Below are 18,795 nucleotides of genomic sequence, written 5' to 3' on the forward strand. Positions count from 1 at the left end.
TTTAATTAACTTTTAAGAGTTTATGAAACAAATATAAATATAAATTATCCATTGCCCACTCGCCCACCGTCTCCCAATAAACTTGAGGATAAAAACTGATTTTATAGCCGGTGGTGCTGTCGTAATTAAAGTGCTTAAATGGGGTATTTTTAATGGAGGCTGTCAACATATATATATATATATGTCCTGCAAACAACGCTGTCACAGCCATTTTGAGACGCAACACAAGGGCGAGAGAGAGAGAGAGAGAGCAAATTCAGAATGGCCATGGCAAAGGAGCGACGAGAAGAGAAGGAGGTTCGGAACTCAGGGAAGAGACTGAAATGCGCCAGGGAAGAAGAGCTTGTGGCCTTCGAAAAAGAAGAAGAAGAAAACGAAGAAGAAGAGCTGGAAGAGGAGGAGGAGGAAAGCGGGCTTCCTCTGAAGCCAGGGCTCTTCTATCCCATGACACCCACGTCTTTCGTTGTCTCCGATGCTCTGGATCCCGATTTTCCAATCATTTACGTCAACAAAGTCTTCGAGCTCTTCACCGGCTACCGGGCCGACGAGGTCCTCGGCCGGAACTGGTAATGACTGTTTCCTCGATCTATGTAGCGTTTCTTATTCTTGTTCCAGCGATTCTTTAATGTGAATTAGCTGTAACATCTGGGTTGTACGCATGCATATTTATGTCTGATAAAGCTGTTGTCATGGTTTCCAGTTTCAAATGTATTCGCTACAATTTGTTCGTGTTGATTGTACTTGGGAATGTGGATCACTGGGATTTCTCGAATGTCAAAGATTAATGAGCATACCTGGTTAACAATGTTGCTAAGGGAAGGAACAATTAGTGAAGTTGATATGAAAAAATGAATAATAATTGTTTCCTGGCTTTATTAGCTTAAATTGCCACAAGTTTGTCACTTGTGATGCTTTGAAAGAGGTTCAAAATGAGAAATTGCTCTAGTGCAAGACAAATGAATCATCCCTGGCAGCTGTCATTCGAGGAAAATTATGTTTGGTTGGGTTCCGGTATTGGAGTGGAAAAGGCTGACCAGGTCAAGGTTCAATTATGGGGTCATAAAATGGGTGCGTTTTGGAGCTCAAACTGATGAGAAAAAGGAAGAAAATCATATTTGTTTTGTGGTTCTGAACTTTAATTCAGGAAAACAAATCTGGTTCTATGGGTTTGGAGGTTAATAAAACCATAGCATATTATTAGCCTCCATCATAGAGATCTAGGGTTCTAAGCGTGATAAATCAAGGTATGATAGTAAATTTAGGAAGTAAAAAGAAGAAAATAGATCCGAGTGTCACTAGGCGTTGAAACAGCATCACACTTAAAAAAAAATATATTGCATTACATGGACCTTCTTAAATTTTCCTTTGAAGCAATTAAAGTTTGTCGATAATATCCTCAGTTTTCAAAAGGAAGACTATTATCTTCTGCAGGAATTCATATCCAAGATATTGTGTGGAACTTTGTATTTCTGATGTGTCAGCTAATGATTCTATGGATTATTCTGATGTTCTCTGTCTCTAGTGAAGGTTTTTTTTTTTTAATTAATTTTTTTTTATTACTGTTATTATTCATTTTTCATTCACGTCTCTATAAAGTCGTAAGGTATTCAAATTTATGTTTCTGATTTTATCAGCATTCTGACCATGTGGTCGTCTGCTCTGATAATTGTAAGTTGCAAAGAATCTCTATTAACGTATTAGAGTTTTTTTTTTTTTTTTGCTGCAGTCGATTTTTGCAATATCGGGATCCTCATGCTCAACGGCGGCACCCTATGGTAGATCCTGTTGTTGTTTCTGAGATTGTAAGATGTCTCGAGGAAGGTGTTGCATTCCAAGGTGAGCTCCTCAATTTCAGGAAGGATGGCACTCCTATGGTAAACAGGCTAAGACTTGCACCTATACATGATGACGATGGAACTATCACACATGTAATTGGTATTCAAGTCTTTTCTGAAGCGAAAATAGATCTGAACCATGTATCATATCCAGTTTTCAAAGAGACTTGCAATCAGCAGTTTGATCAGTCAGGTAAATATTCTGTAACGAGCAGAGAATCACCATTCTGCCAGGATCAAGAATTATGTGGAATTCTTCAGCTCTCAGATGAAGTCTTGGCTCACAACATTTTATCGCGCTTGACACCAAGGGATGTGGCATCCATTGGATCTGTTTGCAGAAGGATTCGTCAATTGACCAAGAATGAACATGTGAGGAAGATGGTATGTCAAAATGCATGGGGAAGAGAAGTCACAGGTACATTGGAACTGATGACTAAGAAGTTAGGGTGGGGGCGTCTAGCCAGGGAACTGACTACTCTTGAGGCTGTTTGCTGGAGAAAATTGACAGTTGGGGGTGCAGTGGAGCCTTCACGATGCAATTTCAGTGCTTGTGCAGCAGGTAATCGACTTGTATTGTTTGGAGGGGAAGGAATTGATATGCAGCCAATGGATGACACGTTTGTTCTCAATCTTGATGCTGCAAGTCCAGAATGGCGTAGGATGAGTGTGAAATCATCCCCACCAGGGCGCTGGGGCCACACTCTCTCATGCGTAAATGATTCTTGGCTAGTGGTTTTTGGAGGGTGTGGGCGGCAAGGGTTGCTCAATGATGTTTTTGTTCTTGACTTGGATGCCAAACAGCCAACATGGAGAGAAGTCTCTGGTGGAACTCCGCCGCTCCCTAGATCTTGGCATAGCTCTTGCATAATAGAAGGTTCTAAATTGGTTGTCTCAGGTGGTTGCACAGATGCAGGGGTACTACTTAGTGACACATTCTTGTTGGATCTCACTACAGACAAACCAATGTGGAGAGAGATTCCAACGTCATGGGCTCCTCCCTCAAGGTTGGGGCATTCTCTTTCAGTTTATGGAAAGACCAAAATTCTTATGTTTGGTGGGCTTGCCAAGAGTGGCAACTTACGGTTGCGATCAGGTGAGGCATACAGTATTGATTTAGAAGATGAAGAGCCTCAGTGGAGGCAACTTGAGTGTAGTGCATTCACTGGCATAGGCAGCCAGAGTGCTGTGGTTCCTCCTCCTAGACTTGATCATGTTGCTGTCAGCATGCCTTGCGGGAGGATTATCATTTTTGGTGGTTCAATTGCTGGGCTTCATTCTCCTTCACAGCTCTTCCTTTTGGATCCTTCTGAAGAGAAACCATCATGGAGGATACTCAATGTTCCTGGACAACCACCTAAATTTGCTTGGGGTCATAGCACTTGTGTGGTTGGAGGGACTAGGGTTCTAGTGTTGGGTGGGCATACCGGGGAGGAATGGATACTTAATGAATTGCATGAGTTGTGTTTAGCAAGCAGACAGGACTCAGACTTGTAGTAGTGTAATTATCAGTTGCCCAAATTACCAAAGGACTTGAGATTAGCACCAATTCCTCCGGATGAATATTTTGCTTCATATTCTGTGCTATCAGTTGAGGTACTTCCTCCTACAATTTTTCACTCATGTACTTGGATGCCATGCTTTTATTGTTGAGGGTAGCCCTTGCATTGTTGCACGCCACAACGAACGTAACAGTCGGTGAAAAATGCTAGCGCAATGGCTTTCTTTGATAGTGGCTCGTTTCTTTGGGCGGAAGCTTTCTTTGATAGTGGCTCGTTTCTTTGAGCTCCGCCAGACGTAGTCTTCGACGTGTTTTATTCTTTCTTTTTTGTATTGTTCATTACAAATGCCATTTTTCTTGCTTGTTTTGACTCTTGTAAAATGCGAACATAAAATACTAATGTATATATTTGATGGCTGTATTCCCAAACAGTGGCGATATCGAGTCCAAGTGACTCTTGTCTTCAAGATCTGATGTTAGGCAGGGAAGGGTTTTTAGCAACTTATACCATCCAAACTCGTATATTATGCATCATCCATGATGGTTTCTAGCATACAGATGACTAGTGTTGCAAATATTACACCAAATTAGCTGTTAGAAGGCACATGTTGGGAGACATGTTTATGTTCGCAGTATTCATATACGATGTAGTTTCAGTTTTAGATGCTAAGATATTCATCCCATTCTGTAGTCGCTGCCATCCCACATTTGTGAGTTCCATATGAAAATTATAATTTTTTGAGTAACAAATGCATTAAGTATTGGAATCTCAATCTCAAGGCTCTATATCCAAGCTTGGTTGGAAAATTATTTCAAATCAGAACTCCCTTTGATTCACCTTTTAAAATCCAAATACCTCCACAGTTCCTCCCCCCACCCTGCGGCACCCCCCCGGCACAACCAACCACCATGGGCTTCTTGGCTCTAGAAAAATATCCTAAAAATATATGAAAAAAAAAAAAAAAAATCATTTTCTGCCAAGGCAATGATGGGATTCTATCTTGGTATGGGACTCTTCCTGGATACCAAATATTTGTAATGGCTGTTTTGGTACAATAGAAATGGAAAGATTTTATCATTTTTGTTGTAATTTGTATTGAAAATGAAAGTATTTTTAATTATATTTGAGGGCAACAACTCCTTGAGAAATAAAATTGGCTAAATTTTTTTAATTATCATGGGGCAAGATTTAAGCATAGAGTTGAACAAAAATATTAAAGAATATAATTAACGGAATAAATAATTCAATAAAATTAAATTATTGTTTAAAACATATAATGTAACTTGCAATTTATTTGTCATGCCTAGTCTAGCGTAAATTTATTTTCAACAAGTTTTTATATTTTGAAATCGTTGTATGACTTTTTTTTTCATAATTTTTAGTAGGAAAAAATCAACTTTACCCCCCCTGAAGTTTTAGGAGTTTTTCAATTTGAATACCAAAGTTTAAAAATTGGCAATGAACCACACTAATGTTTCAAAAATTTTCAATTTAAATCTTCCGTTACTAATTTCCGTCAAATTGGACGAAAATATATAAAATTACGTAATTACCCTTGGGCTTTTTCTTTTCAATTTTCGTCTAATTTAACGGAAATTAGTAACGGAATGTTTAAATTGAAAATTTTTGAAACATTAGGGGGTTACATTGCCAATTTTTAAACTTTGGGATTCAAATTGAAAAACTCCTGAAACTTCAGGGAATGGGAAGTAAAGTGGATTTTCCCATTTTTAATATTTATTGCTGAAAATGCTCTTTCAATATTAACTATCCCAACTAGTAGAATTAATGACAATGTTACGAATGTACAATGGATTCACAATATCATTTTTCATCTCTACCGTGATCATCTCCTCAACAAGTTGTCTAAAATCTCTTTGAAGTGCTACAAATTTGCACTAGAACGCATATCAATGATGTAAGTTTCAAGCTAGTTATCAAAAAAAATAAGTTGAATTGCTGAAATATCATTCAAATAAAATTTAGTAAGATGAATTAATTTCTCCTTGTTAAAAGCACCAAATGAGTCATTTGGACTCAAGCACACAATATAAAGTAATAATTTGGAATTCATCTCATCAAAACAACTAATAAGTTCTTGGATTTGCATGTTTATAACAATATAATAAAAGCTCTAACATGTCAATGACATGAATTTTTATGCTTTGAGCTTTTTGTTATGACCACTGTTGGAATAGATCATCTATAGTGGGGACAACTATATTGTTTTTGCTACAAAAACAAGAACTTCTTCAAATAGAAATTTCTACCCATCTTCTCTCATAGCTTGTAAGTTGTAAATGCTACTTTGAAAGTTCAATTATAACGCCCTCCACCTATCTTCCAAACTCACTCATGCAGGGTTGCTTTAGGGCTCTGAGGGTGGAATGAGGTCTAAGAGGGTGAGGGAGTGGGGTATTTATAAGGCTGGAAAAGCTAATGGCACTGTTGTGATAGTTCAGCAAGTCATCGAATATTTGATGGTTCATCGAATGTTCGGTGTACTGTTTCACAATGGTTCTAAGGTTGTAGGTCGAACGTTTGGTCCTTGCCCAGTAGTTCTCAATTTGGTCAATGAACGTTTAGTGGTCCCCCTTCGAACTTTCGGTATACTATTACCCAACGGTTCTAGGGTTGCAGATCGAACATTCGATGGTTCCCCTATTGAATGTTCGGCCAAAACCAAAAATCCAAAAATCTTACTTCCAACGAACCCTAATGAACCGAGAAAACTTGCTATCCCTCCAACTAGGCCAAACACAGTCTAGTAATTACTCGGGGCACTACATCAACCAACTTCATTGCATTCAGAATTTTTTAATCTTTTTTGTTGTAATGCTTGAAATAACTCATATGTGTAATCCTCAAAGCACTTTTCATCAAATACAATTGAAAGCAAATTCAAAATTCTAAAGCGAATGGATGAGTATATTTGTTTTTGCTCTTTGTTCAGAATATAAATAATCTTCCACAATATCTTCAAGCGCATCAATGACAAAAGAAAACATGTGTATAAAATTAGCAACTACATCATAATGAGAATTCCAACGTATATCCCCAAGTCCCTTTATATTCATTTCTTGATTTAAGCCACAACAAGTAGAAATTTTATTATGTAGTAGTGCTTCCACAACTTCAGTAGTTCAGTGTTACGGAGTTTACCTGATGCTCCAACAACACTAAAAGCACCATTAACCAAGCTAAACAAAGTTGCAATTTGGATGTGATTTTTAACAACAACTATGTTAGTTGAAATTGCTGTGCAAATCAATGAATATAATAAGCAAGTAGATTATCGTTTACAATAAGTGTTTTAAGTTCACTCAACTCACCTTTCATATTACTAGCTACATCCTATCCTTACCCTAACAATCTGCTAATACTTTACCCATACTTACTAAGCACTGACTTAATTTCCATCTTCAATACTACAACTGCAATATTGGTAATATGTGTAATGCCTAAAAGCGTTCAATCACATGGCCATATTTATTTACATAACACAAAGTGGTTGTCAAATGTTCGTTAACAGATATATCATAGGATTCCTTAAGTATGATAGCAAACAATGACTCTCCAAGATTTTTAACAATAGCATTTGTCGTAATGACTAGAGAAAAGCGTTAGCCACATTTGTGTTATCACCACAAAAAAACTAGTCAATTTGGAGCTTTTCTAGAATTCCTTATAAAGCCTAGTTTCACTTAGTAAGTAGGCAATATAAGACTTAATACTCATGACTATCTTTATAAACCACCTACTTTATGTCGGCTACTCCTTATCTTCCCCACATGGGAACATGGTGTTAAATCCCTCTCTTAAACTCCTAATATGCCGGCCATGGACACGTCATGCAGTGCTCTAATACCAAATGACCTATCATTACTTAGTGACTCTGGCACCATTTGTAACAACCAGGGACAAGTACTAACCATATCTGCACTATCACCAAAAAATGACTATTCAATTTAGAGCTTCCCTAAAATTCCTTATAAAGCCTAATTTTACCTAGTAACTCGACAATGTGAAACTTAGTACTCTTGATTATCTTTATAAATCACCCACTCTATGTGGGCTACTCCTCATCTTTCTAATACGAGACCGGGGTGTTTCAAATCTCTCTCTTAAACTCCTAACGTCTTCATCAGGAACACGTCATACAGTGCTCCAGCACTATATGGCATGCCGTTACTAGGTGGCTCTAAGACTAAGTGCTGCCAAGAGTTAGAATTTGAGGTTGGCAACTAGATATTTTTGGAAGTTTCACCAATGAAGGGTGTGGTGTGGTTTGGCAAGAAGGGAAAACTAAGCCCACGATTCGCTAGGCCATTTGAAGTGACTGAGAGGGTGAGCCCCATGGCATATAGACTTTCTTTGCCACAAGAATTAGCGGGAGTACATGATGTGATCCACGTATCTACCCTATGAAAGTACATGCACGACCCTGTACATGTGGTTAGCTAGAGGCCCCTGCAAATCCAAGGAAACCTAACCTACGAAGAGATACGAGTTCAAATTTTGGATCAAAATGAGCAAGAATTGCATACAAAGAGGATTCCACTGATGAAGATTCTATGGCAAAATCACGAGATTGAAGAGGCCTTGTGGGAACTAGAGCAAGACATGAGAAACAGACATCCCACCTGTTTGAGGATTGAGGTGATATTCATTTCCTTTAGATTATGGTTGGCCAAGTTTTTCTTAAATTTCGAGGATAATTTTTATAAGAATAGGGGAATGTAATGCTTAGCATTAAAAAAGTGAGAAATGATAGATAAAAAATAATATCAAGAAAACTAGAATAATATTTAGTGATTGGATTAATTAATTTAATTAGGTTTAATGGAATTGCTAGCTATTTTATTCTCGTTGAAAAATGTTTGCGAATTGCATATCTTTGAAAAATGCATCTATGCACCTCTTTGAATATCTTTAAAAAACCACATGCATGAAAAATCTCTGCATCTCTGGTTATATTTGATAACAAATTTTCTATCCATCTGTTTATTTATTTTTTATTTTTTTTACATAATTAGAAACCCAAGTTCCAATCTTTTAAATCCGCTATTCTCACCTAAATCTTTCTTAGAAACTACACTACCTAAAACCAAAGAAAACTCAATATTCCACAAAACCAAAGCACGAAACCTTGAGCAACTTAACATTAAAAACATGGATTTCTTAGAAAGAAAGAAAATAGATTCATGGAAGATTCACTACAAAAAATTGTTATTTTAGTGATGTGTCTACAGTAACATTTTTTTAACACGCCACCAATTTAAAAAATCATTAAATTTTTTCGAGAGGGAGATCAAATTAAACCAAAATAATAATAATAAAAAAATAAAAAACAATTGTGATGTGTCAAATGTTGGCACGTCACTAAAGGGCTAACATGCCACTTTGACACGTCACCAAGTGGTAACATGTTAGTATGACACTTCACCACTTGGTGACTGCCAAAGTGGCACGTCAATGATGTGTCACTTTGGCATGTCACCAAAGTGGTGACGTGCAAAAGTGAAACGTCACTAAAGGGGTGACATGTCACACTTTGGAATGTCACTATTAGCTGCATGGGGAACCAGCATATATCTTCTATTGTCTACGGGCCTAGGCGTACGAATCACATCTTTTCTCTTCCTCTTTTCTTCTCTCTTCCTCTTCTTTCGATCTTCTTCTTCTCTTCTTCTCTCCCTCTCCCAGCACGCAATCACCTCTTTGGCGCCGTTCTCTCTCCCTCTCTGGCGGTCTCTCTCCCTCTCGAGCAGTCTTGCAAAAAGAGAAATGGAGAGAGAAGGGAAGGGGTCTGAATATTTGGAGATTTTAAGGTATAAATGCTTGAATTTTAGTTATTCTATTAGTTTCTTTTATAAAAGATTTTTTTTTTTTCGTTGTTAAATTTGTGAACCCACTTTTAGATTTGTTTTTCCTCATTATTTGGGGGTTTGAAGTATTTTAGGAATTTCTACCAAATGTTAAGAGATCGAAGTTGTGTAGTGAACTCATGAGATTTTGGGAATTTTCCTTTTATATTTAGATATGGTTGTTCAACATTTGTAGGGATTTATGGGTTTTGAGTTGTACTGAATTTTTGATGATAAAACATGAAGTAATTGGTTTAGTTGTGGAGAAAAAAGAATGGGGTAGAGGGGCTGTAGCATTCAGCCAAAAGGAGAAGATGAGCAAATCAAAGGAAAAAGTAGATAGTCATATGAGGGAAAGAGAAAGGAAGAACAAGACAAAATTAATTGAAAAATAAATTCCAGAAAATTTTTTTTTTAAAAAAAATTATTATTTTTTAAATAATTTTTTAAACTTTAGTGACTTGTCAAAAATGGCACATCACCATTTTTGGAGACGTGCCAAAATTGACACGTCTCCAATTGGTGACGTGTCAGTTTTTCACTCGTCACTAAAGTTCCAGTAGTGACACCTCGATTTTTGACCTGCCACACACGTTGCTACTGATACGTCACTAAACATTAGTGACTTTTTGAGTCTTAAAACGTCATCAATGGGCAGTCATTAAAAATTAAGTTATTTGTAGTGATTTCAAAGAAAGAAGAAAGCTTGCAGCGAAAGAGACAAAGAGAGATTTTGTTTGACCCAACACTATTATTTTTCAACGCATATTATCTTTTCTCCTGTATCACGTCACTTAAGATCTAACTATGATAGTGTCTTTGTTGAAAAATAGAAAAATGAAATCTGACGAGGCATATGGCACATCAGGAGTTGGTAAAAATTAAGTTTTTTGTAGTGATTTCAAAGAAAGAAGAAAGCTTGCAATGAAAGAGACGAAGAAAGATTTCGTTTAACCCAAAACTATTATTTTTCAACGCATATTATCTTTTCTCCTTTATCACATCACTTAAGATCTAACTATGATAGTGTCATGTTGAAAAATAAAAAAGTGAAATCTGACGAGGCATATGGCACATCAGGGAGTATATGGTTAGGTGTCCTGAGGGGGGGGAGGGGAGAGTGTGTAGCAACATGTAATTAATCTAATTTATGTGTTTGTTCTTGAATCTAAATATATTTATCTTGATGGGAAAAGGTCTTAGGGATTGTGTTTTATTCTGCTGCGTAAAAAGCAAAAGTTTTGAAATTTGCGCAAACAATCCCAACAAGCATCCTAGTTGTGTTAGGATTAGAAATGCTAAAAGCTTCTTTTTTTCTTTTTTTTTTTTTTGTAGGATTGTGTATCCTTATAGATTATGAGTTATATTTCTTAATTCCTTTTTTAATTATGAATACTTGTTTCTTTAGGATGGATTCGCAAACTCTCCAACACGGTTACTATCCTAATTTCATAATTTGTGAATACTTGTTTGGTAGGATTGTGTATCCTTATAAGGTTATGAGACATATATTTTAATTCTTTTTTTAATTATGAATACTTGTTTCTTTAGGACAGATTCGCAAACTCACCAACACGGTTACTACCCCAATTTTATAGCATCCACTATTGAGATTGGTGAATACTAATGTAACACCACACCCCAATGACACACAGTATTGTCCGCGTTTGGCTCTCCCAAACCAAACTTCCCAGGAGAACACCCATCTCGGTACTACTCTCGCAGAAACACGCTTAACTGCGAATTTTTTATGGGTTCATGATCATTACTGCTTTAAAATGCGTTGTTGTTATAAATGGTGTAAGTATACATATAAGCATATCTCCATCTCCATACCCATGCGATGTGGGACGCCACAATCACCCCCTTATGACCCAACGTCGCTGCTGGCGACCCTCATGGGATTAGCCCATTCTTGGCGTCCCAACGAGTGCTCGCTAGCGACCTTCATGGGCTTGTGTACGCTCCCCCCATCTCAGGCTACACAATGGCTCTGATACCATTACTAACACCACACCTCAATGACACACAATATTGTCCGCTTTTGGCTCCCCCAAACCAGACTTTCCAGGAGGTTACTCATCCTGGTATTACTCTCGCAAAAGCACGCTTAACTACGGAGTTTTGATGGGTTCATGATCATCATGACTTTAAAAGACATTGTTATCATGAAGGGTGTAAGTATACATATAAGCATATTTCCATCTCCATGCTCAGGCGATGTGGGACACCACAATCACCCCCCCTTAGGACCCAGCGTCCCCAGTGGTGACCCTCATGGGATTAGCCCATTCTTAGCATCCCAACGAGTGCCTGTTAGCGACCTTCATGGGCTTGTGCACGCTCCCCCCATCTCAGACTGGGCAATGGCTCTGATACCATTACTAACACCCTACCCCAATGACTCATAATATTGTCCGCTTTTGGCTTTCCGAAACCAGACTTTTCAGAAGGTCACCCATCCTGGTACTATTTTTGCAGAAGCACACTTAACTACGGAGTTCTGATGGGTTCATGACTATCACGGCTTTAAAACGCATTGATGTCATGAAGGGTGTAAGTAGACATATAAGCACATCTACATATCCATACTCAGGCGATGTAGGACGCCACAACTAAGAGACTCCAACCTAGGTTAATATTGAACATGCTATTAAAATATCACAGCGGGGTAGCAACGTCACCATGGTTGATGACAATATGCTTGTGGAGGGGTCGATTTATGTTAGCATGGATGTTGTGCAAGGAAATCAACAAAAACACAAGGTTTATTGGAAAAGAATTTGTGACTATTTTCACAAGCACCAGACCTCTGGATCTGACCGTAGTCAAACTTCTCAGATGCATCGATGGTCAACGATTCAACTTGTGGTAAATAAGTTTTGTACCTTCTTAGAACAAGTTGAAGATAGACAACTAAGTGGTTTGACTGAGCAAGACAAGGTATGGTATGGTTTTCCATCATTTTGTTTGGATGATGTTCTATTTATTCCAAAAGATTCTAATTATGTTGTATTTGCTAATATTTCAGATTGGCTAGGCAAAACTGTTGTATTTTAAAATGCAAAAAACAAAATTTCACTTTGAACATCCTTGGCTTATCATGAGGATTCACCCAAAATTGCTGGCTTGTTTGAACAGTTTAAATACAAATAAAAAACCAATTGTGGTAAATCTTGGGGAAGACGAGGCCTCCCATAGAACTTTTGAAGACTTGGAGCAACCAATAAATAGGAAAGCCAAAAAGGAAAAATGAAAGTGCAAAGAGTGATACTAAATGACATGAATGAAGACAAGAAGAATAAAGTAAAAATTTTTGAGGAAGCATGCGAGCAAGATAAAGAGATGTTTCTTCTTAAGCAAGAGGAAATGCACCTTAGAGAGGGGGAATTGTGCCTTAGAGAAAAAGTGCTTCGGTTGAAAGAAGAGAGAAAGGTAAAAGAATTTATGTTGATAGATTAAGCTAATTGGATGAATATGGACAAGAATATGTTCGTCAATACAGAAAGGCAATCATTGAAGGCCTAAAACACTATCTTGTAGATGCACTCTTAGTAATTCACATTTGTCCACTTTACTTCTTTTGCATGTTAGATGTGCTCATTAGTAATTCCTATGTTCTATGATAGAGATAGGATTGTACAAATTTAGCTTCTATTCAACTATTTATTTTCCATAATCACTTTGATTGATTAGTTATTGATTAAAGCAAGCACTCTGATGACAATCACTTAGTCACGCATGAGTTCAACCTTTTCAACATCTCGAGGAATACTTCTTCCAGCAAGGCTTTTTTTTACATGTGTTTGATGTATTTTCTTAAATGTAGTTTGTGGAGAGTCTATTTTGTGCACTAAATAGTTAGGTTATGAACATGGTCCAATATTGTAACGTAGTTTGAACAATTAACATGCAAGTCTATTTTGTGGTAATGTAGTTTAAACAAAATTAGAATGTAGTTATTTTGGTCATAGGATTTGCTCATTGAGAGTTTATATGATAATGCTTTGTTTGCCAAGGCTTTCAATTTAATGTCAGCGGGCTTGTTTAGGGAATGCAGTAAATATGATACAAAGATCTTTGTTATGTCGCTGATAATAAGGTCTATTATTTATTTTATTTTTTTTTAAATTTGGTTTATGAAACATTAAGTTGTCTTTGTTGGGCACTTCATGCTATCATGTGAATAAGATGATGTCTACAATCTTTTTTTTTTTGGTAATCCCAAGTTTAATAGTTGTTTGTGCGAATTTTGCTTAATACATTGTTGATCCAAGTTATTTTTTGGGATATGATATAGTGAACATGAATTGTTGAGCAGGATTACTATCATAATGGCTTAAAATTCTATTGTTTTGTCATGTTAATAAAGAGAAATTGAAATTTAGTAACAAATGAAGGATTCATGTTGCGTCTTCTTTTTTGTATTGTTAAAATAAATGAGTCTGGATGTGAAATGTAACGTTAATCTAATACTAAATGTGAACTTGGAAGTCATTTTTTTTCTCTTTAGTCCTGAAATGAACGTTGATGTACAGGAAGCAAGTATATAGCTCTAAAGATTTTTATCAACAAGTATGAATTAAAAAGAAAATGATCAAGTGACATTAATCAATAAGCAAGTGAACGTTGACAACACATGCCACACATGCTTACACCCAATAATTAAAAAGAAAAAGAAAAGAAGATTTAGTTGGATTGAATAAATTTCATCTATAGTTCTTATGTCTCACTATGCAATTGCCATAAGTGCTCGAAGAGGTCCAACTATAGTTGAGTTTTCCTATCTCTAATATAATAATGGCATTCAATGAACTCATTAAAGTCATTTGTATCCTCGAGTGTCACTGGTTCAAGTGGTTCATTGACTTGTTCATATTCAAGGTCTTCTGCTCCATTATTAGCCCCCTCATCTTCAACAATCATGTTATGTAGAATTACGCATGCCATCATAATGTCTTTGAGTGTTTCAAGATGGAAAAATCGTTCAGTTCCACGCACAATTGTAAATCATGCTTGAAGTACTCTTAAGGCACGCTTCACATCCTTCATTCCTGACTCTTTGGCTTTAGCAAATTATTCTCTCATTCCTTTGTGGAAATGAAATCGTTGTCACAAATGTTTCTCACTGCAGATATATGCCATCAACAAGGTAGTATCCCATATTATAGTCATGACTATTCACAGCATAAGTGACAAGAGGAGTACACCCTTGAGCGAGGTTAGAAAATATAAATGATCTTTCTAGCATGTTTATATCATTATAAAACCCGGTTAACCCAAAAAAAAGTATGACATATTGATAGAGATCCACGTTAACGTAGCAATAGAAGAAGTCTAAAGTCCTACTTCTATTTGGGTGCACTAGTGGAAGTCAAGTCCTATTTGAAGTCTAAGTCTTATTATTTATCTTCTTTAGCCTTTAGCCTATACGTAGTGTAGTTATAGTTTAATTCCTATTACGTAGTCTTCCTATTATAGTCTAAGTCTGATTCTTTCTTTCATGTCTTAATAGTATAAATAAGGTTCCAATATAACCGATGTAAACATTAAGAAAATATTTAAGCAAAAGCTTCTTTGTTGATTATCTTCAGGCCTAATCGAAGTATTTTGCTCTCTCCTACCCGAAATGAGCTATTATTTCTAGCATATTTATATTCATTGTTGTGGGTTTCCATCAATGTGGTATCAAAGCTATGTCTACCAACAAAGATCATATTGAGAAACTAGAAGCCGAAGTTCTTAAGCTGAAAGAAGCAATGCAAAAGGTGCCTACAGAGTCAAAGATGGAGGAGTCGTTCCATGAGCTTAGGGGATTAATTTTCCAAACTTAATCCTCGACACAGAAGGACAACAATGATTAGAGGTCAACATCTCATTCGCCAAAGGAGAAATTCGTTAACTCGAGTGGGCCCAAGGTGACGGGTGTAGAGAACCATCTGAATATGCCACGCGCAACCAAGTTGAATTTTCATCAATGTGCGGGGGATGATCCCACGATTTGGTTGGATCGGGTAGTGCAGTAAGTACCAACAAATACTTAATGATCAAAAGGTGACATTGACTGCCTTTCACTTAGAAGAGGAAGCCAACTAATGGTGGCAATGGATGAAGAAGGTGTATAGGGAGGAGAACCTTACAATCACTGGGGAAGTATTTAAGGAGCTAATAGTCCGTTTCAAGCCTATTGAAGTAGAGGATTATGACGAAGCACTGCCAAGAATTCAACAACATGGGACGATGAGGGAATATCAATGTGCGTTCAAATGAGTTGCAAACCATGTAAGTGGATGGCCTCAAAAGGCACTTGTGGGAACCTTTCTTGGAAGAGTGAAGGAAGAGAATAGTGCATGAGTGCCGATGTTCAAACTGCGCACTCTTTGTGATGCAATGGAATTAGCATGTATAAGAGATGAGACGGTCAACAAATAAAAAAGAAATTAATCAACCGAAAATCCACGACAATCCAATTTTTCCAAGCAAGAGGAAACACCGCACAACTCTACTATGCCTACTAATTAACGGGTAACACCATCACGTCTAGCCAAGAGACTTTCTTGGGATGAGGCAAAAAAGGGTCTTTGTTTTAATTGTAATAAAAAATTTACTCTGGGCCATAGATGTCAAGTCCCTTAGGCATTTTTTTTTTTATTGAAGCATACATACCAGAATCAGGATTTGAAGACCATGATGCCAATAAGGAGAAGTTAGGCGACAATGAGAAACCATTAATCTCTCTATAGGATCAACCTTGCGGACATGGTTATTTTTAAGGGGAGAGGAATGATAGATATCAACATCAACGTAGCAATAGAAGAAGTTCAAAGTCCTACTTCTATTTGGGTGAACTAGTGGAAGTCATGTCCTATTTTAAGTCTAAGCCTTATTATTTAAGAAGCCGTTAGCCTAGCCATAGTGTAGTTATAGTTTAATTCATATTACGTAGTCTTCATATTATAGTCTAAGTCTAATTCTTTCTTTCATGTCTCAATAGAATAAATATGGATCCAATGTAACTGATGAAAGTTAAGGGCTCGTTCGGTTCACGGAATGCGTATTCCACTAGGAAAGAAAATAGTTATTATTGGAAATCGAGGAGAGTGGAATGAAATAGCTATTCTTATTCTTTAGTTTGGTAACAATACATGCAAAAACTGGAATTGAATCAAAATTACTAAAATCCTCATATTATTTACTTTTTTTTTTTTCAACTCATATTTTTAAAAAAAAAAAAAAAAAACCAAAAAAATAAAGTGGGTGGTCGGCCACCCACAGAAGCAGTCGGGGGTGGCTGCAGCCACCCCGATAAGCAACAAGGGTGGCCGCGACCACCCCAAAATGCAACGGGGGTGGTGTGACCACACCCATTTTATTGTTTGTTTTTTGTTTTTTGAAGTTTAAAATAAAATAAAAAATAACATGGGTATTTTTAGAAAATGTATTATATTCCTTAAGAAATGGCTATTCCTCTCATTTTTTTAGAGGAATAACTATTCCTCTATGTAAGGGATTAGTTATTCCCATGGGAATACCTATTCCTAGAAATAGGCCATTACCAAACAAAAGGGGCTTGAGAAAATATTTAAGCAAAAACTTGTTTGTGGTTTATCTTCAACCCTAATCGAAGTATTGTGGTCTCTCTTACCCTAAATGAGGTATTATTTCTAGCATATTTCTATTCATTATTGTGGGTTTCCATCACATATCCAAAGATCGTATGAAGTCACTACTTCCAAAATAATATTTGGTTCGCAGATATAACCACAATACATACCTTGCCACGGAGCCGAACAGTTCTTCCATTTCCAGTGCATGCAGTCAATGCTCCCCAACATGCTTGGAAATCCACGATTTTCACTTCCGCTAGCAATTTAGCTATGCCTTTATTGTTGGGTTAGTTAAAGCGAATAATTGTAACACCATATGCAAGCATCCTCACCGTGGCCATGATCTTCTGAAGGGAAGAAAAAACGAGCCTTTGGAAACCATCTCTTCGTTGGACAGAATAAGTATCGTTAGCTTCAATTGCATATTGAATATGGTGAAAAAGAGGACGACTCATTTGAAATCTCCTATGAAAATATTTGTGAGGATGTATTAGTGGTTCATCAAAATAGTCGATAAAAATGGGACATAAAAATTTGATTAGGGGTGAAGAGTAGTGGAACATAAAAATTGATTTCAACCACGGAATCACCCACGATAAAGGAGTTAGAAAACCCACTGTTCTCCCCTGTTCCATAATGTACGAACAGAGGACCATAATTTTTAGTCAATTTCACCTTCTTATAATTGATTATCTGGTTCTTATGGATGGTCCTCCTCTTTGCTTTTACTTTAAGAATTCATGACATTTACCAATTTGTTCTTATTGACATTTTCAGCCATAAAATTTGCATTAGTGGATGCTCATCCATGTTACCCTCGCTATGTTTTGTAGCAAGGGTAATCTTTATAAATCAATGGGGCTCTATGTGCATAGTAAATGCTAAGCCTCAACAACTCTTCGTCTTTGTTTTGATTTTTCAAAAACAAACGTTGTTTGTATTGTTTCGCGTGTTATGTGTGCCATGACATCGTTTCTCTAATATTAAATCCTATCTGTTAAAATTTTGAACAGCAGTTGTCCTCTTATTTTAATCACAGTATGCAAGTCGGATCCGTTTCAGCCAACTAACAATCAATTAAAAAAATATATATTTAGCTAAAGTAAAGAAATATTTGGAGAGCTTGATGTTTGGTGCTTATAAAAAGTAGCTAGTTAAACTAACAAAAGTAGATTTTTTAGCTGAACTTTAAAGAGCTGATTTTAGCTAAATTTTAGAGAACTCATTGAGGATGCTCTTAGTTAGAATCTAAAAGGGTTGGTGGATTTCAATTAATGGGGAATGGTGAAAAAAAGGAAAAGTATGGTTGAGGGTGAGGGTATAGGTTGGATGTGTGAAACACACCCCTCCCCATCCCTCTTTAGTTGCAGCCCCCTTACCCATTCTTTCAAACCAAGAGAGAGAGAGAGAGAGAGATGTAACAACCTGACTTAAAATACAAGTTATAAGTAAAAATTATCTGGAATTCCCATGCAACAATATTGCTTACTAAAATTCTCGCAGCAGAAATAATCATGTAATAAAATTTTCTTTTCTTTTTGACTCCACAAACTCAAGTACAAAACATACCAGAGCTTCTATTACAGAAATACAAGTCATTACATCAAATAAACATATTGCTAATACATTACCATCAAAATACATGTATTATGCCACACGCAATATCTATACATATCTAAAATAACCATTGAGTTGGCTTAAGTCAGTTCTTCCAAAGCTTGAGGCCATCTACCAATATTCTCGATGATAATAATAATCTAAGCAAGCAGATTGGTCGACATTAATAACTTCCTCAACGATGATTCTAAAATTACTAAAATTTTTGTAGCATCCATAAAATTAATTAATTAGAGGTACTACCCGTAATGACAAATATCATAATAAAATGCGTTACTTTTCCTCCTACAAAACATCTTTGTTTTATAGTTTAGCAAGGTTATTGTAGGAGAGTAGATTAGGGTCGTTCGCAAGGCTTGGGATGCTG

The 18,795-nt window shown here is 36.6% G+C and overlaps 1 protein-coding gene across 1 annotated transcript; it reads left to right on the forward strand.

The window, feature by feature from the left end:
- Nucleotides 1-209: 209 nt before the first annotated feature.
- LOC132178502 (adagio protein 3) lies at nt 210-3,803 on the forward strand. The gene is made up of 2 exons (XM_059590930.1): nt 210-566; nt 1,727-3,803. The coding sequence occupies exons 1-2, from the start codon at nt 262-264 to the stop codon at nt 3,330-3,332; spliced, it is 1,911 nt and encodes a 636-aa protein (XP_059446913.1). The 5' UTR covers nt 210-261; the 3' UTR covers nt 3,333-3,803.
- The last annotated feature ends 14,992 nt before the right edge of the window (nt 3,804-18,795 follow it).

This window comes from Corylus avellana, chromosome ca4 (genome assembly GCF_901000735.1).
Source record: "Corylus avellana chromosome ca4, CavTom2PMs-1.0".
NCBI classification, from domain to species: Eukaryota; Viridiplantae; Streptophyta; class Magnoliopsida; order Fagales; family Betulaceae; genus Corylus; species Corylus avellana.